The following is a 21,792-nucleotide window of genomic DNA, read 5'->3' on the forward strand; positions in this document are numbered from 1 at the left end:
GCCCTGAGAAACAATCAGCAATTTCAATATTATATAGAACTCTGCAGGACGAGTAATCAAGAAGAGCGCACTTCAATTTAGCATGGATCCTAATGGCTGCACGAAGGAAGATTGGTAATAGCTCCCTGCAGCTCTCCTAGGAAATCAACATGGACATAACCCTGCTTTTATTAATTGCCATATCATTGCTTGGAACACTAGAGATTTCCGCTCTTTTTGTCTAGTCCAGAGAGTTTCTGTCACTTGAATTCAAGTGATGTGTTTGTGTTCCAGGAAGCATGGTTATGTGACAACTTTTAAGTTGACGAATATATCATCATTTGTAGGCAAGCAGTTAGAACATCTATGGGTAGACCCTCTGGTGGCCTTTGCATTGGAGCCAAATTCTGACAGAATTTATTTCAATTCAAGCTGGATGGTCTCTCATCCTAATTTTCTGTCTGCTGCCCTTACGTGTTCTTTGACACAATATTCACCTGTTCTTCTTATAATTAACTGGGTTATATACCTGGCATTGCCAGGGTTTGCATTCCCGCAGATTGGTCAAATGCTGTGGAAATGTATAAGGAACAAAACTTCGCCAAGCTACAAACAAATGTTAACTTTTACTGGAATTCAGGGAAAGGGGTGGTGGGTCCAAATGTTATGTAGCCAGTAATGTCCAAAGGGTCCTAACAGGTGGCTCTGCAAAATTTGGTGCAGATTGGTGAAACGGTGAGGAATTGTATAGGGAACATACATGAAGCCACAAACCTAGAGATTTTTGCTGAAATCCTGGATAAGGGGTGGGGTTTCCAGATGTGATGTAGCCAGTAATGTCCGGAGGGTCCTAACAGGTGACTGCAAAATCCGGTGCAGATTGGTGAAACGGTGCTGTTGACGAATTTGGCAAAAAAGTATATGGGGCCCGCTGAATTATTTTGGAAAGTTGGGTGAGGTTGCGTGGAGGGGGGGGGCAAAGTTATAGCAGGGTCCCAAAATCTTTGCGCACGGCTACATGCTGAATGGCTGGACGGATTTTAACCAAATTTTCGGCAGGAGCGGGGGCTTGGTTCCGAAATCTTGCTTTTGTGTTTTTGGTGGAAATCCGACCAGTACTTTTCTTGCAAAGAACTGAAATGTAGGTCTCCAAAAATTACTGATATCTGGCTCCGCTCTGCGGACCCATTTCCCTGTTCGCTCCGTGGACAAAAGTCTGATTGGCTTGCAGCGGCCGGTGGTTGGCTGGAGGGAAGCGTGGTGTGCATCAACATTTTTGGGAAATGCTCCCATGGTGTATCGGAGGACAGTGCGGCACCGAAAGGGCACAGCAAACATTTTATGCCATGTGGTGGTGGGAAGAAGGGATGGAAAGGGTGGGGGAGTGAGAAGTGGTTCATGGGATATATCTCATTAGGTGGATGAAGACAGTGGTGAGCCTGCAGTGTCTGTGCGTAATGCGCCGATTTGCAGGTACCTCCACAGGTGACTACCTTGTGTGGTGAATGCAGGCAGCCTTCGTTACGCAATAGCTTGTGCGGTGACCTCTTTCCTTACTGACTGGTGGCAGGTGAATTGCACATATGTAAACATTGTAACATAGCATGCAGTATGTTGTGTTGTGCGTGTTAAGCCCATAGCCCCTTCCATGCATGGCTGGAGGCCTTTCACCAACAACTATGTGCCATGGTTGCAAGTAGGTTTGACATTGTTGCCTTGTGTGGTTTGTCAGCATTGTTATGTTATGTTATTTTGCATTTATATAGCTCCTTATATACCATTGGTATGGTCTGAAGGTGCTGGTAGGTTGAACGCCCTCGGGAACCGAAGTTCAGATCAGTAGAGAGAGTAGAGGGAGTCAAAAGGTGTGTGCGAACACCGGGTATGTGTGCAGCTCGTGCGGTATTCGTGTGATAGCTGCTTCTTAGCTGTAGGTGAGGTGGTTGAGAGATCAGGAGTATGTGTTCGCTCCAGCAGGGTTTATCAAGACCGGATGAGGCTGCGTTAGGCCTGAGAAGAACGCCTGGCTGGGGGGGTGTAACCAGCAGTGTTTACTTAGAATGATGTGGAGTGAGCGGCGGATGTTGGTATGAGAACAGTTATACCGAATGGTGTCATAGTATCTCTGTGTTCTAGTTGAGTGGTGATGTAAAGGAGAGAGTAAGCGTGGTGGTGAGATATGATGAGTAATATGCTTTTTTGAACGTTCTCTGCATTCCAAACCATACTATATACGTCTATATATGCAATTCTATGCGCTCGTTTGCTCCAGACACTAATCCGCTTTATGCCCTCATACGTATTATGCATTCACCCCTTCTACGTACTCGCCCCCTCAACGCACTCACCCCCTCTACTCGCTCTCCCCCTCTAGGCACTCTCCTTCCTCTCCCCACTCTCCTTCCTCTCCGCACTCACCACCCGTCTGCACTGACCCCTCTCTACGCACTCGTCCGCTCTATGCACTCGTCTGCTCTATACACTCATCTGCTCTATACATTCATCCGTTCTATACATTCATTCATTCTATACATTCATCTTCTCCAGCGATCTACATACTCTCCGCACATCCGAATTCATCCGCTATCCACACTCATGTGCATTACTTGCTTCTCTTGAGGATACTTGCAGATACGACCTGGAGCTGTCACATGCTCTACATACTCATCCGCTCCACATATTCATCTGCTCTACACACTCATCCGTTCGAGATGCTCATCCATTCTATACACTTATCCAATTTACTTATTCATTCGATTTCCACACTCATTTGAACTATGGAGTTATCTGTTCTTCCATTCATGCATTCTTCCACTCAGCGCGTTTGTCAGTTCCACCTGCTTCATCAATTCTAATTATCACATCTGTGCCATTCATTTCGTTCGCTCCTTATGCATTCTGTCGATTTCAGCAGTTTAACTCTCTTTACTGTTTCCGTATGATTTATTCTTATTGGCCCTTTTACTGCTTTGATCTACTTTATTTGTTTAATTCTTATTGGCCCTTTTACTGCTTTGATCTACTTTATTCGTTTAGTTCTGTTTGTCCTTCTAGTTTATATTAGGGGTTATTAGCTGTCAATTTCTCGGATCAGGCAGTTTGTTGGATTGGTGTCATTGAGTTGTTGTTAGACGGTTTGGTTAGTATGGTACGGTTGGTTTTATGGGAAGAGCCAGGTTTTCCGCAGTTTGCGGAAAGACGTTAGGTCCTCAGTTAGGCGGATGTGGGGTGGGAGTGAATTCCATAGCGTGGGGGCCAAGGCCGAGAATGATGATCCGCCTAATCTGACAGAGTTTGTCTTCGGTATGACTAGGAGGCCGGCTGCGCTCGATCTTAGGGTTCGTGGGGGGTTGTAGGGTTTTAGTTTGTCTTGAAGATATTGAGGTCCGGTTTTATGCAATGCTCTATGGGAGATGTATAAGGTTTTGAAGGTCACCCTTCGGGCTACTGGAAGCCAGTGCAGCGTCTTAAGGGCCAGGGAGACGTGGTCTCTCGAGCCAAGCGCAAGTAGCAATTTGGTTGCCACATTTTGTGCTCTTTGGAGTTTATTCAGTTGGTACGCATGGACTCCGAGGTATAGGGGGTTTGCGTAGTCCAGTCTTGATATAACGATTGATTGGACCACGGAGAGTCTGTTGGGAAAGGAAAGATACAGAAAGATGCACCTAAGGGTTTTAAGGTGGTAGTGGCAGGACTTTGAGACGTTGTTGACTTGGCGAGAGAGTGTTAGGTCAGAGTCCAGGGTGCATCCAAGATTTTTCACTGATTTGCCGGCGGTCGGTGAGTTGCCCATGGCGGCTGGCCATGGTAGTGGGTGCGGAAGAAGTTCTGTTTTAGAGGGGTTTAACAGGAGGTGGCTTTGGGTCATCCAGAGTTCTATGCCAAGGAGGTATGAGGCCAGGTCAGGTTGGGAGTTGGGTTTCGAGTTAAGGAGTTTTAGAATTAGTTGGGTGTCGTCGGCGTAGTTGTAGCACAGGATGTTGTGTGAGCGAATTATTGGTGGGAGGGTGATCAGGTAGAGATTGAACAGGAGGGCAGATAGGCATGCTCCTTGTGGGACTCCTGTGTCGACTGGTCGTGCTTGGGAGGTATAGCTGGAGAGTATCGTTATTTGGTACCTATCTTTGAGGAAAGAGGCTATACATTTAAGAGCGGATCCACTAATTCCTAGGGAGTGGAGGTGGTCTAGGAGGATTGAGTGATTGATCGTGTCAAAGGCGGCAGATAGGTCGAGAAGGATTAGAGCGGCGCATCCCGCGGAGTCGGCCGTCATTTTAAGGTCATCCCAGATCGAGGTTAGGGTGGTTTCAGTTCCGTGACGTGCTCTGAAACCTGATTGGGTGGGGTCTAGGAGATTGTTGGCTTCGACAAAGGCATTTAGTTGGGAGTAGGAGGTTCGGTCAATGAGTTTGGCAAGGAACCTGGTGTTTGAGATGGGGCGGGAGTTTTTGGGCTCGAGAGGGTCGAGCGAACGTTTTTTAATTAGTGGTTTGACGTGAACCGTTTTGAATGCGTTGGGAAAGATACCAGAGGAAAGGGAGGCATTTATGATAGATCTTGCGTGTTCTCCTGCGCAGGTGGAAGCGAACATTTCTTTAAGAGTTTTGGCTGGGCAAGGGTCCAGCGGCGATCCAGATGGTTTGCGGGCAGAAAGTTTGAGAAATTGCTCCGGTGATATTGGACTAAAGGATTCGAACGTTGGTTATGTGGAGGACGGAGCTGATGGGCAGGCTGGTATGGGGGAAGCATTGCCTGGTGGATGTAAGAGAGCTAGTTTGGTGGTTAGAGTTTTTGTCCTTTCGATAGCCGTGGTGTAAAAGTGGAGGGAGAGTGAGTCGCACAGTGATTGTGACGGGGTCGGGACGGTCATTGTACAAGCTGGATTGGTGAATTCGGAGATGATTTTGTGGAGTTCTTTGCTTGGGTTTTTGCAGTTTAGGATTCGGGTATTGTAGTGGGCTTTTTTTGCTTTCCGGATTTCGGCCTTGTACTGGTACAGGTGTCGGGCCATAGGTGGCCCTGCTCTCCTGGGTTTTGTCTTTCTGCCATTTGCGTTCTAGATATTTGTATTGTTGTTTAGTGGTCTTTAACTCAGGAGTGAACCATCTGGGGAAGAGGCCACGGCGGGTTGATGGTTTGCAAGGGGGTGTGAGCCGCATCAGAGATGCGTTGAGCCATGAATCAAAGGCCTCAGGGGTTAGTTGGTTGTTGAGACGGCAGGGAGGTGGTGGAGACTGTAGGTGTGCCTCGGCTAGGTCCAGGGCGATTATTAGTTTTTTCCAGCATTTGCGTAGATTCGGAGGTTCAGATACGAGTACAAGAAGGGGGTCGGGTGAGCGAATGGTGAACGAGATAATGAAGTGATCGGAACAGATGATAGGGGTGGGGGGCTTTAAATGAATGAGGCTGTTGGAGCTAAAAATGGCATCAAGAGTGTGTCCTTTATAGTGAGTCGGGCCGTTTATGTGGGGTTGGAGATTAATTGCATACATTGTTGGTTCCATGTGTGTGGTGATTGTTAGCACATTCTACAGTGTTCACTCCATGCCTTGAGCTGATGGAGTGAACACTCCTGCAGTGTGTCAAGTGGGTGCAATGTTCAAATATTGTGTGCATAGAAGTGGATTGGGTTGAACTGCATATTTCATAGGCTTGGGTATTGTCCATTGCGCAGAATACGGACTACTCAACTGCACTGTGAAGTATTGTTTTCTGCACTGAATAGAGTGCTGGGAGCAGGGCCACTGCTGTGAACAGTTTTTTTGGTTCAGTTGGCAGTAACAACATAGTATGTGAATGAAAGTGGGTATGGGGTGCGGGAGGTTGTGTTAGGTTTGTAGATTCTGCTAACTGTAGCATGTTTCCATGCAGAGCGGTATTACGGTGCAGAGGTTGGGTAGGAGTGCCTGTGGCTGTGGTACATGTGTGCATTGTGGTACTTCGTCACATGTTGGCATGCATGGCTGCATTACGTTGCAGTGGGTGTGGCCAAGGCATAGACTATTGGGTGCATGGCCAAAGGCTGTTAACCACACCCACCGCAGCAATGCAGTTTTGACTCTGCATCTCTCAGAGGGTGGTGACCTTTAAAGAATGGTTTTGGAGCACATTTTAGACTTCATAGAGCACCAGAAGTGAGCTACAATGCGTATATTGTTGGGTGCATGGGTGTGGTTATTGTTAGAACATCCTACATTTTTTGGTGTATGGCTGGAGATGACCAGTCCTGCAGTGTGCCAACTGGGTGCAGTGTTGGAATACTGTCAGTATAGAAGAGGGTAGAGTTGAAGTGGATCTTCTATGTGCTTTGATACTCTGCTTTGTGCAGATTGCTGGGAATCGGCACAATGATGTGAAGATTCTGTGGTTTGGTTGGCAGTGACACAATACTATGTGAATGGAAGTGGGTAGGGGTGCCGGAGGCTGTGGTATGTTTGTGATTCTGGTAACTGTTACGTTTCCATGCATTGCTGTGTTATGATGCAGGGGTTGGGTAGAAGTGCCGCTGACTATGTTACGTTTGTGGAATCAGGCCACATGTTCGCATGCATGGATCTGTTGTGCTGGGTGTGGGCAAGGACTAGATTATGGAGTGCATTGCCAAAGTTGCGATGGGTGCCACCCTGGATGATTTTGGAAATCGTGGATTCTTTTGCAGAACATTCTACTGGAGGTGCTTTGGTCGCACACACCCCGTGCATTCGGACAGTTTAATAGTAAATATGGAGTGCTGTACAGAAGTGATAGTTTTGGATGCAGAGGTGGTCTTGGATTCGATTGGTGCATGTGCGTGTGAATATTTCACAGTAACCAATAAGGGAGTGCTGGAAAAAGAACAGTGGAAAGGGAAGAAGGATTGCCCCTGCTTTACTGGGTAGCTGGGAAAGCGCACATGCCACATCCTGCCATTCTGAGCATGGTGGGCATTGAAATGGAACTCTGGGGATTAGCCAATGAGGTGTTCAGGGTGTGGCTCACACAAAGGGGCGGTACTATTTTTTCCCAATACTGTGTGTAATGACGTTGGTAGAGATGCAGAGACGCACAGTGCTGATCGTAGGCGTTGCAGCTAATTTTGGGTAGGAAGGAGTGGACCCTTTGTGGGGCAGTCTCTATGAATGCAGTTTCGGCGGGATGGTTCACCTTGCAGATATGTGGCCTCTGTCGCACTGTCAATGTTGTCGTGGTGCATTATGGAAGTCTACATTTGGGTTACATGTCGTGTGGACATTTGCTCCGTCACCTGAAGAAGTGTTGATGAATGCAGTGATGCAGATTTTTCCCACTGCCAATGTCGTTTTATCATGCATACCACCAAGAGGAGTATGGGACCATGCCGGTGTAATTTGTCCCCAGCCAGAGCTCGGAAGGCGTCTTATAAACAGAAGCATGTGTGCATTTATGTGCACTGATGGGATGTTCTCCACCCACTATGTGATCATGAAGTTGCAAAATATGCAGTGCTTGCATGCAAATGACATTTGTTTGACAGCCATTGGCAATGCTATTTTCTTTTACACTGTGCAAGAAGCATTGACCATAATTTAGTAGAAATGTAAGGAGGAGAAGCAAACAGAGTTATATAAAGAAAAAATCAAAAAGGTTGGTTCGCAAGCATGGAAAAAAAACACAAAAAAATAAAATTATCTTTTCTGAGCCATGACTAAAGACCCAATAGCATACCCTGTTTGAAATGTCTTCCCCCCTCCCATTCCTAGCACGATAACTCTGCAGATTCCGCAGTAGTTTCAGGATTACACGTGCCACATCCAAGACTTCAGGATGGCAGGCATGGAAATGGGACTGTGGAGGCTAAGGCATTGCTCAGTAAGGTTTCTGGTTGTGGTGTGTACGCAAAAACTGTAGCAGAAGGTCTATTTGTACAGAGAAATGCAGAAGGCTATGGTTGAAGTGTGCACAGTAAGGGGCAGGCATCCTGTTAGTACGCAGGCACTGTATGAACTTATTTAAAGTTGGTAAGATACATTCAGTGCTGCTTTTGTGCAATATTTTTGGGAATTTTGTAGGAAGTTGGTTACTGCGGAAATAAATTCTGACGTGTGCAAGGTAAGTTGCAGGCATCCTGTTATGCATGCAATGTGTGTATGATAAGATATGTGATGGTATGTGATATGGCATTTAAAACGTGCCTATATACAAGTGTTTCAAGGCGCATCGAGGCAAGGGGGGGCGGAGGGGAGACAGACAACGATCCTACTAGGCCAGGTGTCACAGATCACGCAAGTGCATGGGCAGGGGAGGGGAAGTGCAGTACATGGGAAGAAGAATAAATAACAATAGGTAAAAATACAGGCCGCTGGTTGCAAATGCAATGATAAGTGCAAACATCAGGTGGTGGTGGGACTGTTGGGGATACAGAAAACAGTTCCCAAGTGCGAGGGTTGCCAGAAAGGAAGTGCAGGGTGCGACTTGCGGGCGGAGGTGGCCTGGGCCCGAGACTCTCTAGCCAGGTAACCAGTGCAGAATCATTTTCAGCCAGGAAGTCAGCAGGGGAGAGGCGTTGAAAAAGCAGAAGCAAAGAGAAAGGTTATTAGGTGCTTCCGGACCCGGAGATGGTGCTCCCCAAGTTTCAGGGAGGGAGGGATCCTGTTCCAGAGGGAGGCCCCAGCCGAAGAAAGAGATCTACCACCAACTGGTTGCTTGGAGAAGCGACTGACCCTGAGGGAGTTGGAGGCAGATGAGCGAAGAGCTCGAGCATGGAGACATTTAGGAAGTGAGAGTTGAAGTTATTGAGGCCCCAGGGTCCAGAAGGCCTTGCAAATAATGCAGAGGGTTTTGGCCTTAATCCTTGCAGCCACTGCAAACATTTCAGTCCCGGAGAGATACGATTCCTGGGCTTGAGGCCAAGGACAAGTCGCGCAGTCATGTTCTGGATGAGTTGCAGAGGGCGGAGAGTCGAAGTGGGCAGATTTAGAAAGAGGCTGTTGCAATAGTTCAGGCTACAGAGAAAACCACAGCTGTGGAGACAGTGAGTTTCTGGGAACTTGGTTTAGGTTGGTAAGATACATTCAGTGCTGGTTTTGGTGCGATAATTTTACGATTTATGTAGGAGATGAGTTAGTGCAGAAAGAAATTCCTAACATTGTCGGAAGGAAAAGAGAGAGTTCCTGTTTGGATGTTACAATGGGTTATATGGGTAAATGAAAACATTGAAAGCATATACCATCGAAGTGCCAATTAATGGTAGGTGATGGAAGAAAAAAACTATGTTTTTTAAGTACGTAATGGACGTTCAGTGGCAGATACCGTGCTCAGCGGCACTTGTAAAAGAGATGTAAACATACTGCAGAACAATTATTCATACCTTGACTTTGTGGTGATGAATGGCCATGGGGGATGTATGTGGATGCAGAAATCTTGCATAGTTTTACTGAACTTTCTACTGGACGTGCTTTCGAATGACACGACACTTGCAGTCTGAATGTGTAACGGTACATATGAAGTGTTGTACAGACCGGTCAGTGTTAGATGCTGACGTCTTGGATGGGATTGGTGGATGCATGTGTGACTATTTCAAACTAGCCTTTGAGGTAGTGCGGGACAAAAAAAATAGCAGAAAGGGAAGAGGGACGGCTGCTGCTTTACTGGGGCACGGCCCTCGCAGTACTTGGGGAAGCGCACGTGCCACGTTCTCTGCTTCTCACCATGCTGGCCAATGGAAATGGGACTGTGGGGATTATCCAATCAGGAACTGAGGGTGTGGTTCACAGGAAGTGGCAATAACACTGTTTTTCATTACTCTGAGTAGTGAGGCACCTGACAAGGAGAAACGCATTGTGTTGGTTTTGGGTGATGCCTTTGTGATAGATCTGCACAAGTATGTCCAGGAAAGACACTTTGATGGCAATTCTGGTTTGGAAGGAGTGGATGCATTGTGGTGCGCTGTCCATGTTCTCAGTTTTGGCGATATGTTTGCACTTTGCAGACAAGTGGCCAGTTTTGCTACTGTTCATGTAGTCGTCGTGCATTATGGCGGGATGTGCATTATGGCGGGATGCATTTGGGTTACATGGCTTCTTTATGTTTGTTCCATCAACTGAAGAGGCTGATGAATACAGTGAAGAGGCTTTTTCCCACTGCTCAGGTGGTTTTCTCAGCCATACCACCAAGAAGATTATGGAACTATCCTAATGTATATTGTTCCCAGCTAGAGGCTGGAAGGGGTCTCATCAACAGAAGCATGTGCGATTTTTCATCCGGTTGTGGGATGTTCTTCTGCAACAATGACATCATTAATTCTCGAACGGCAGTTTTTCGATGCGAATGGCATTTCTTTGTCCAGCATTTGTGATACTCTTTTGTTTGCCCATCTACAGGAGGCTTTGAAAAGTTTACTGTAAGAATGTGAGGAGAAGAAAACCCTATAAAAATTGGCTAAGGGATTGCGCAATAACATTTCTGTGTGTGGTGTCTACGCAGAGGACTGTTGTACAGACCTTAAAAGTGTTACATGGAGAGCTCTCCAATGTGACTGGTGGATGCGTGTGTGACTTTTTAACAGTACCTAATGAGGGAGTGCTGGAAAGAAGACATTGGAAAGGGAAGGACTGTTTCTGCTTTATTGGGGCATGGCCCTCGCCGTACTTGGGGAACAGCACTTGCCACATACTACCATCTTCAGCATGCTGCCCATGGGAATGGGACAGTGGGGACAATAGGTACCGAGGGTGTGGGTCACAGGAAGGTGCGTTAATACTTTTCTCCATTACTGTGCGTAGTGAGCCGGGCTGACATGGTTACCATTACTTGCAAAGGTAATGTAGCAAAGCAAATTTGGACCGACATCAATTACAGCTCAAAGCTTTGTGGCCCCCTACTCTGTTCTGAAAAGTTACAGATTACAGAGCACCTCTGGGGTGTGGCCTTTTGTAGGGCTGCTGTGGAGACTTTGCACCCGGAAAACAGGCCTACATCATTCAAACAAATACATAAATTGTGGGGTGTTTATAAGCATGTACTTTCCCAATAACACTCCGTAGATTGCACTGCACATTTCCGCTGAGGGTCCGGATCATGTCCGCGAAATAAGGGTCCATGCGCATCGTGCGGTCGCATGGTGACCTTGTGAATGTTCACAATTGGGACGGCTGTCCACAGGACGCGTTTTGGGCAGAATACTTTGTGCGCATGTGCATAGGTGTCCTATGCACACTGTTGGGATCTCTGGACTGATTAATAGTGTGACACGCGTGCGCCGGGACACGCTGTGTGTTCATAGGGTATAGCAGGTGGGATGTTTATTTGTGCAGCTACCTGTAGGACGTGGGTAGGCAGCTTCCCCTAATTAAAGTTTGTTCGCATATGCTGCACAGGGGCGGTGTCACTAGCAGACAGATGTGTTTATAGCAATGCATTGGTTAATGAACTAGTGATCAGTGAAGTCATCAATGACGTTTGTGATGTCATCTTTGATGTCATGGGTGTTAGTGCGAGTTATGGTTCCTTAGTTTACCATAACTGGTGAATTTCTGGGTTTTTTCGGTTTTACCTGTAACCATAACGTCCCTGTAACATCATATTCCCATTGAATTTCATACGTTTTTACTAGTGCAACTTAACCATAACGTCCCTTTAACAACGTTTTTGCACTGATATACAGAGGTTTATGATCCTCTGGGTGGTGGCCTTACAACTACAATTTTTTTACTTTATTCAATATATATTAGAGGATTGGTCAGTCTTTATCCAAAATCACAGTTCATATTAGCGGGAGATCTCAATTCTTATTGTGATCTCGCAAAATATCTCTATTCTGATGAGGATGATTTTATATGTACTAAAGATGAAGTAACGTACTGTAAAATGTATGCTTTTAAGAATTCTACCAAATATACATGTGCAGTATTGCCACAGATTTCGAATGACCAAAGATGGATAGAGTTTTTAAAGGTCTATGATCTGATTGACCTAAATCCTAAACAAATGCCCAGTACATCCACGTTCGATACAAGGACTAATGGCAAAGCAAGTTCTAGGATTGATTATCTCTATACTTCCTTGAGACTCATGGAACTTATTGCAAATTTTGAGGTCATCGCAGCGTGCGTCAGTGACCATGCAATCTTGAAGCCTACATTGGCAATGTGTAACAACCTTTCACGCACAGTTTATCCAGGTGCAACGTTGATTAACCTGCAAGGCAACAGAGTAATTTGGTACGAAGTTAATATGGAAAGTAAGAATACCAAATTAATGAGTAATCCTTGCTCTCTAATGATCTAGATACTTATGATGTTTCTTCTATCATGTTAGAACTTGATAGTGTATTATTGTCTTGTTTTCTTTTAAGAAAATAACTTTTTTTGTTATCCTAAGCATCATCATATTAACATATATGATGCTGCTATAGCTGGAAAAAAATATGGTTAAAAATGACTATTAAGCACATCAAAAATGAACAATTACATTGGAAAGTAAAAAGCAGCTAAAGTCCGAACTAAATATAAAACATGCCTAAATCTCATAAGCACAGTATATATAATGCTTATTGGCAAATTATATTTGGGATGCTTCACGCTAATGATAATAAAACGTTTTGGCACTTATATCACAAATATATGTCTGATGAGAGCTCATCCCTATTTCTGAATCCACCTCGGTGGCACATGTCTGTGCATTATATTACGATTACATCTTTATTATTGGTCCCGATTGTGTGTTTTCTGATTCAGTGAGTAAGAATTGTTTTAAATATTGAAATAGAAGATATTCAGGTGATAATTAACTGGCTTAAACCCGCCTGTTTCCCGGACCTGATGGCATTGCGAATGCAGTCATACAAAAGGCCCCTTTATTTAGGGCTGACTTAATATATAAAATCTTTATTAAAATTACTCAGGAACGCTGCATGCCTCTTACCTGCAAGAAATCCATACTTATTTCTGTGTATAAGAAAGGCTCACAAGCTGATCCTGGTAAGTATCGGCTGCTCGCTATGATAGGCACTTCATGTAAGATATTTTCTAGTCTTTTGAAAAAACTTAACATCTGGACCATTGAGAGCAATCTTCTTAAGAAGCAACAAACCATCTCATGTTCTCTACTTATTGCCAACCAGAATCTAAACTTTATTTGTGGTCTGTTGATTAGGCTGGCGCCTTCGATTGCGTTGTGCGGTCAGGCTTATGGTACAAATTGGCAAAGCAGGGGATTGATACATTTGTATTTGATTTTGTGAAACAAATATATGAGAATACTACAGTGACCATTAGACTTGACCACACAGGTGTGCTTTCCAAACCTATAAACACGAATCACAGCCTCAAACAGGGCTGTGTATTGGGTAAATTTTTGTGCAATCTTTATGTTGCAGATATGTACAAGACCTTACCCAATTGTAGAACTTCTTCTCTGCATATTGGTAAAAATTCTCTTTCTTGGTTGTCTCATGCGGAAGATACAGTGATATTGAAAAAACTCCAATAGGCTTGCAAACATTGCTACATGCAATGCATAACTATGCTTTAACAACCTTAAGAAACATGTAAAAAAAAAAATAAGATCTTAATAATTGATGACAAAAAAAAGATCAGCCAAGTTTATTTGAAAAATTGATGGTGAGACTATTGAAGTGGTGGAGTACTATATATACCTGGGAGTTCCCATTACTAACCGAGCTGATAGGGCTTTTTATGAAGATAATTTGGCCCATAAAGTCCTTAAGAAATGTTCAGTTATAAATGTTTACATGGCCTGTAACAGTGGGTATTCTATTGAGGGGTCTCAGATGTTCTATAAAATTTGCATTATTGTGAAATTATTATATGGATTGGATTCTGATGGAAAACAAGTATCATGGTTGAATAATATTGAGGGTAAACTATGTCGACCTGTCTTGGGTTTACCTAGATCTGTTCTGATAGAGGCCATACATTGTGAATTGGGACTAACATCACTTTTAACTCTGTTGAAAATAGCATGTTGGAAGTTGTATATGAAAATTCTAGATGCTAAGGACGATGATGTCTCTCTGTTGGGTTTGTATGCTCATGAATTGGGTTGTATCACAAGAGCAACAAGGTATTTAGAGTACTTAAGACGTCCTATGGAGGAATTTCATAAGGCAATTGGATGGAAATCCACCAAACCATTTAACATTGGTGTATATATAAATACGTTAAAAGCTAAAGCTCTGGACTGGGATCAGGTTTTCAATCTTGAGAAATTAAATGTCAGATCATTGAACTTTGATAGGGCAAAGCGCCTGGTGACCAAAGAGGAGCTGTTGAACCCGTAGTGCAGTAGTTTGTTTCTTCCCACCAATGTAACACTCAGGTGTGCATAAAAACAGTCTGAGCATTCAATTGGTTGAAAGATGTTTGAAGAAGGAACAGGACACGCTGGAACCCCAATGGCTGCAATTTCCTTCAAGGTGCTTGACGACTGCACAGGACAAGCTGGAACCCCACTGGCTGTCAGTAGGGTAATGTGCATAACATGTCAGGCATGAAATACGACAGTAGGTTGGAACTAATCAGCCTCTGGAATGATACAAGAGTTTACGTAAGACAAGAATTAACAAAAGAACGAACAACTAGAGAAAGAACAAGGTGAGATTTCTTACTTGTATATCCGTAAGTAGAGATTCAAGCGAAGAAAGCATGATGTTGATGGTATAGACGGATCCAAAGGGAAAGTCCAAGAAGAACGCATGTCACACGTGCTGTGGGATTTCTTAGGTCCAACACAAATTCCTATTCCCGCCGGCACGCGTACGCCTAGGGTGTAATGCGAGTTCCCAAGTGTGCTGTAGGCAGTCTCTAGTCCAGCACCAGTTTCCTATTCCCGCCGGCACGCGTACGCCTAGGGTGTAATGCGAGTTCCCAAGTGTGCTGTAGGCAGTCTCTAGTCCAGCACCAGTTTCCTATTCCCGCCGGCACGCGTACGCCTAGGATGAAAATCCTTCTTCTTTGAGACGTGAATAAACAATCCAAACAACAAAATCCGAGAAAAAGCCAAGTCTGTGGGCGGTCCGGGTCAAAATCCAAGAAAGCAGGCAAGGTGAAATCAGGAGACGTGAATCTGAGCCAAAAAGGAAGTTCGGATCGTAGCAACAGGCGAGGCAAAAGTACTGTGGGTAAGACAAGAGCAAATCCAATAAACAGGCAAAAGGTCGAAAAGGAGCAAGAACCAGGATTATGAAAACGCCACTGCTGTGTTCCAAGTTAAACGATCAGAAGCACCGAAGCAACAAAGGGGAGGCCCTAAATTTGTGTGGCCACAACGCGGCAGTCACGTGAACGGGAAACAGCAGAAACATGTGACTGCAGATGTACTAGCGGCAAGTGTCGCCATGGCAACCTCCAATGCCTTCGAAACAAGCCTTTAAAGGAACGGAAGCATGTAGTGTTGTTGTCACGTTTCCTACCTATCTTGACCCCCGAAAGTCTGTCGGGTAAGCGAGGAAGCACACTAGTATCTCGTGTTCTGACATTAAATAGTAAAAAGAATTACAGTGAATATGTTACTCAAGGTGTTGACCCTCTAAAACCTCTTGACTATATTATTAAGATGTGCAATGTAGATTTAAGAAGGTTTATCATGAAATGACGGTTTAACATACTGATTACTTATTCTCACACGGGCTCCCGGAAATGTGTCCCTTATGAATTAAGAACTTGCCAGCTTTGCAATGACACTGTTAAAACTTCTCATCACATTTTGATTGCTTCCCCTGCCATTACTAATCAACATATGACGGGTTATATGCAATTTGTATGCAACTTGTCCCAAACACAAAATAACCAATTTTGGTCTAGTGTTTTTATGGCAAAGCATTTAAGGTTGTCAGCAGCTTCTTATCATATTTGGAACATTGCAGAGAATTGTTTAAATGATCTGAATATACAACTATTTTATTCTCTCTTTTTAGAAATCATAACAATGCTGTTAATTTTGCTTGTGTAATAGCAGTTTATATATATGGTGTATGTGATTTTGTTATTAATTCTGGTCTCTTAAGTGTAAAAGGTGTTTACCTTTTTGTATAAAACATATGCACTTTAAATAAAATAAAAGAAATACAAAATAACTTAGCTAGGCTTTGCATGCACTAGAAGCAAAATGCACAGTGTGGCCAATTCCTGCTCAGTACACAGTAGGTCAGGGGAAACAAGACCGGAAACCAGAAAATAAGATGCCCTTTGGAGCAGCTAACAAATAACAAAACCTGCAGGAGGACTCATCCCGATTCTCACTTCGTGAATAATGCACCGCTGGTGGGCAGCACCTTTGTGTATACAGGCATGTCTCTCTGATCATGTTATTTATGATATTAGAAGAAATACCATGTTAAAGTAACATATTTCATGATTTCCAATTATTGGAGCACTCAATTACTTTGCTCTGATATTGAGAGGTTTCTGAAATGTATGGTCAACACTGGTTATTCTTCAGGGAGATTAGCATGTGAAAGACCTGCCAGACAATGGCTGCAGTAGTTGAACTTTTGGTTCTCAATGCTGGCATTTTTACTGTACATCATATTTTCAGTGAGTACTTTTGACAGTTGTCCACTGTCAATCCTGTAAGTGGAATTATTTACCTGTATTGCAGCAGAAGGGTTCTGATATACTCCACTTGATCAGAGACAAAAACACTGAATAAGTCATACCTGTCTTGTGGTAACTTTCCTCCAGCAAGATGAACTACTGTAGGGTAGATATCCATAAGACTTGTAGGTGCATCAATCACTGTATCAGTGGGTAGCACACCTGGCCATCTGAATATCCCCGGAACACGGATTCCCCCTTCCCAGCCAGCCATGCTTTTTCCTCCTGAAGAAGACAAATAGAAAGTGTGTTGTAGTACACACTGTAGTTTATATCCATCAGTCAACGCCACACATATTTTAACACAACACATTGATGAGAATGACCAGACAAAACAAAGACATTTAAAAACCTTGCATCAATGATGCATTTGTTTACATGCATTGTAAACTGATAGAACACTCTTGGATAAACAGTAGGCAAATTAGTAGCAAAATCAAATATCCAGTTGAAGACAGTGAAATCCGACTGTAACACACAGCTAAGGACACATGTGAAAGGGCTTCAATGCCTGCAACCTAATGATCTAACAACATATATGACAACAGTGAGGTACCAGTCAACACACAACTTGATAAGAGCCATATTTTACCTGTATGTGCTTCAATATCAGCCTGCATCAAGAAGCATTTCCATTTGCTCAAGGGAATCTATGTTGATGTATGGCCCAGCTAGGTTTTCACATTTTTTAAAATGTTAGAAGACATTCCATGCAGGCCAGAACTTGCATGTAGCATAATTAATTTTCTCACAGAGAAATTTCTTGTTTAAAGGCAGGGCCACATTTTTCATAGTTCTGACTTCCTTTTAGGGTGGCTTAAATGGTGGCTGGATTTCCAGAGATGATGCAGTCTGTTTGTTAAATATTCAGCTTTGAAAACAAAAGGCCTGGGTTCTAATTCACACTGTTCCTTCCACTTGATCAAATTTGTGTGACAGAGGAAAGATTAAAGTTTACATTCAAAAACTGGACTTGTCAATTCTGCAAGGATGTTGGGAGTGCACGGAGCAATTTAAGCTGCAGTGTCAAGCAACAAAAGTCTTCTCACCCGCACCATCAACTGCTGTGCACCACCAGTAATTCTCGCTCACATTTGTACCAAGTGCATCTGGTCTGACAGTGTTGGTGTAGTATGGATCAGTGTGTTTACAGTACTTACTTCTGCTTAGGTGATAGTGTTTTTTCTGAACTATTAACAGCAGTTTGAGAAGATCAATGAATGTAAGCGCTCTGGAAATAAGGTAATGTAGTAGCTATTTTTGCTCAGCATCTGTGAGACATGTATTTTCTAATTAAGAAGATGCATTGGAGATTCCCCATAAAATGTACCAGCATCATCTACGTTGCCTGTCACAGCCAGTAATGCACGGTTAGCTATACATTTAGCCCCACATGCTCCCATCCCCATGACCACTCATTACATTCCATGGTGTCCCATCACAGTCGCCCAATTTTATTTCTGGAGGAATAAAACATATAACCCATGTGTTGTGAAAATGCATTTATTTCGGGTTAGACTTACACTTTTCCCAGCTTTAGGCCAGCTGCTTTTATGTGGTTAGGGACTGGTGCAAAGGGAAAACCCAGAGCATCAAGTGTAGACAGAAGCAAGCTCGCAAACATATGACCCAAACAGAAAAGGTTTTAGTGCATGATCAAAAGCAACAGGAAGACTGATAGGGCGACAGATAGAGCAATACAGTTAGACATATGCAAAATATACCCATCCAAAGAGTTGCACACAGCTGATAGGTTAATGGATGCACTACTGAGTGAAAGACGATAAGGTCCGATTGCTCCACCTCCCTATGTGACAGCGGTGCCTTGACCAGTACCGCATGTACCTGAAACCGGCTCTCAGCCTGATACACTTCCCACACTGGAGCTCCTTAAAGCTACACAACCTAGCTCCCCTACCACTTCCAAATCCGATACCCCTCTAGTGCAATATTCACGCCCACTTAGTGATCAGAGAGCTGGCCTTCCTAGCGCACTGCCAGAGAACAAAAAAATTATGTTAGAAGTAACAGCAGAAGACTATATACTGGAAGGGACTGAATTAGCTTTCTAACATATGTTGACTGGCTAGCATACCTCTGAACGAAAATATCTGTTAGAACACATGGGAAAAACACTTGCCCGAGAATGGTGTAAACTCACTGATAACGCAGTACCCAGAGAATTGCAACATTTAAATTATTCAGCATGCACCATCAATACACTTGAAGATGTACATCAGCACCCATTTGACCTGTTCTCAAATAAAGAGGAACTACATGAACTACAGATAGCAAAGCTAGATGTTTTAGGAATATCTTGTCCTTTAATAAACAATGCATTCATTCAGAAAAGCACTGTGCCCAAAAACAGTGAGATTAGTGCAGAGAAATGCATCATCTTTCGAGATGCTCTCAGATTGATTTCTAATCCATGGCTTTCCCATATGGAGATCCATGACACATTTAAGCAATACTCCCCATCCATTCAGAAACAGGTATTACAAATAATGGCTGAATACCTACAAGAAGAATACATTAAAAGGAAATAGTGTTGTACAGAAGATGTTATGAAAATATATAAGCGCACATTTACAAATGACACTGCGCTCACTTCCCTGTCTCTCAACTTAGTTTTACTGCTCAAAATAGGATTAATAAGGCCACTGCTCAGATGCCCATGAGAGAGGTGCCACCGACACTTGTCCCACAAATAGAGGAGCCGGCTAATGGTGACGTGCCTGCTAGAACAGTTGCCCACACTATATTGAACAATTTGTATAAATCCCCTTTTCCAGAAAAGAAGTTAACACAATTAAGCTATCCATCCCAGACACAAGGAAGAACACCACTGGTTTGCATAAGGAGGTGCAGTCGTCTTGGCTTTCTCTGTAACATCCCTACTGGGTCGACCCATTTTACAGTAATTGATTTAAAAAATGCCTTTTACTCTGCCCCTTATGCCCCGATTCCCAGTACCTCACAGCATTTATATATCATGGGCAAAGATTTGAGCACACAAGGTTACCCCATGGGTACTGTGAATCGCTGAGTGTTTTTAACAGGGTCATTCAAATGGATTTGGGAAACTTACAAGTGCCCAGTACCGTAATTCAATACATGGATGACTTATTAAGGGGTACAAAGTGGACACAGATAAATTGCAAGACAGAGGTAGTATATTTGGGACAGGCAGTGTCATCTGCAGGGAAAAAGGTAATGCCTGAGAGAGCCACTGCAGTCCAGAATACAACTCAGCCAGTTACGGTTAAACAGATGCAGCAGTTTCTGGGGCTCGATAACTATTCTAGGTCCTGTATTTTTTACTAATATAGTTACAGGAAGCCCCTACTTCAAGCGCTTAAGGAGGCCCAGAAGGAGAAGCGTCCAATAAAATGGTCAGAGGAAATGAGAACATGTTTTTGGGAAATCAGGACTGCGATCAGTAATGCTCCCGTTTTGGTGACCCCGAATTACCAGAAACTTTTTTCTATTTTCACATTCAGATGGAAAGGTAATGACAGCAATCCTGGCTCAAAAAACAATTAGGTTACAAACCCTTGACTTACTACAGCAGGCTTTTGTATTCAGTTATGCAAGGTCAGTTTCTGTGTGAAAAAGCTCTCGATGCAGCAGCTTTTGCGATAAAATACTCTTCTACCATTACTAGGGGCTGCCTGATGGTGATGTATGTGGAGCATGCAGTTTTTGCTATCTTTGAAAAGTCTAAGTCTACTTTGACAACCGAAAGAGTAATGGGGTATTTTGTCAAATGCTTCCATACATCCAGTAAGGTGTCACATAGTCAATCCAGCAACATTCTTAGCCGAACCAGTAAAACCTGACAATGTTGTCCACGACTGTGCAAGATATGAGGGAGAAGATGAGAGGCGGAATGTTGAGGAGGACGCCTTGGAAGAAGGCAAGGTACTCTTTGTTGACAGTTCGTAAACATTTGATCAGGGCACTGGTGAGAGGCATACAGGGGCAGCTGTTGTAGTTTTTGTGTATGGGGAACACCGAGTTGGAGTAGAGAAACAACTTCCTCCCCATTACTCTGCACAAACAGCAGAACTAGTGGCACTCATTGAGGCACTAGAGATGAGTAAGGTGAAGACAGTCACTATCTACTCTGACTCTGCATATGTCACATCCACTGTACATTCTGGTTTATCTAGATGGAAGAAAAGAGGGTTTAAAAGATCTGATGGGACCCCAGTCCAGCATGCCGCACTGCTATCCCCATTTATCGAAGTGCTAACATTGCCCCTATAGGTAGGAAAAGTGAAGTGTGTGGCGCATACAAATTGCCCTGATTTAATAGCGCTTGGTAATGATGTTGCAGACAGAGCGGCAAAGGAAGCAGCATACTTGCCCTTTTTAGTACCTTCGAAAATGCAAATGGTGACCAAACAAGTACATTTGCCAGTCTCGTATACTGCAGTCCCTTTGCTTCAAATAGTAGAAATACAGGGAAGGCCCCCCAAGAGGAGAAGGAGCTCTGGGCAAAGAGGGGATGTATGCTCTCACCCACAGACTTGTTGTGGAGACATAAGTTGTCGGGAAGGTAGTAATGCCTGTAAAACTACTTCTTGTGGCTCTAGAGCAATTAGATTGCCCTTCACATATGTCCTCACAACAAATAGCAACAGAACTCCAGGAGGATTGGTTTATACCAAACATTCGCAAACAGGTAAGTAGGTTTGTAGGGAATTGTGTAGTTTGTAAAGAATTCAATCTCGGTAACACCATGAAGGCAGTCAGAGGGGCAATATCATATGATACAGAAGTGTAATAATTTGAGGTATTTTATTGTAATTGTATGTCAATTTTCCTGATGGCTTGAGGTTTGTCCCTGCTGCACCCTTATGTAAAATCAGCATCTTAATTTCTGGTGAGGGAGGTATTTCGGAAATATGTGAAGTCTTGAGATCAGATAATGGGACCCATTTTTTCTATGTATTATTTGCCAAGATTACATCCCTTCTGGGGATCAAGCACAGGTTGTGCACAGTGTATCACCCACAAACCAATGGACAAGTGGAAAGGCTATATGGTGTGCTTAAAATGCATTTGTCTAAATTATGTAGTGAATTGTGAAAAAGTTGGTTGTATTATCTTCCGTTGGCCCCGTTTACTTAGAAAATAAACTGAAGAAAGATGATCACCTAAGTCCTCATGCAGTGGTGACGGGCATAGATTGTAAACACCACCCTCACCTGCACGCACAGGTTCAGACGCACAT

General features: G+C 43.6%; 1 protein-coding gene across 1 annotated transcript in view; it reads right to left on the minus strand.

The window, feature by feature from the left end:
- Nucleotides 1-21,792, minus strand: part of LOC138526245 (arylsulfatase D-like) — a 567,118-nt gene that overhangs the window by 40,129 nt on the left and 505,197 nt on the right. The window contains exon 8 of the mRNA XM_069636738.1: nt 16,613-16,775. Within this exon, the coding sequence (XP_069492839.1) occupies nt 16,613-16,775 (163 nt within the window). The remainder of the gene's footprint in view (nt 1-16,612; nt 16,776-21,792) is intronic.

The sequence above is a fragment of the Ambystoma mexicanum genome, chromosome 7p (genome assembly GCF_040938575.1).
Source record: "Ambystoma mexicanum isolate Mex_15411 chromosome 7p, UKY_AmexF1_1, whole genome shotgun sequence".
Taxonomy (NCBI): Eukaryota; Metazoa; Chordata; class Amphibia; order Caudata; family Ambystomatidae; genus Ambystoma; species Ambystoma mexicanum.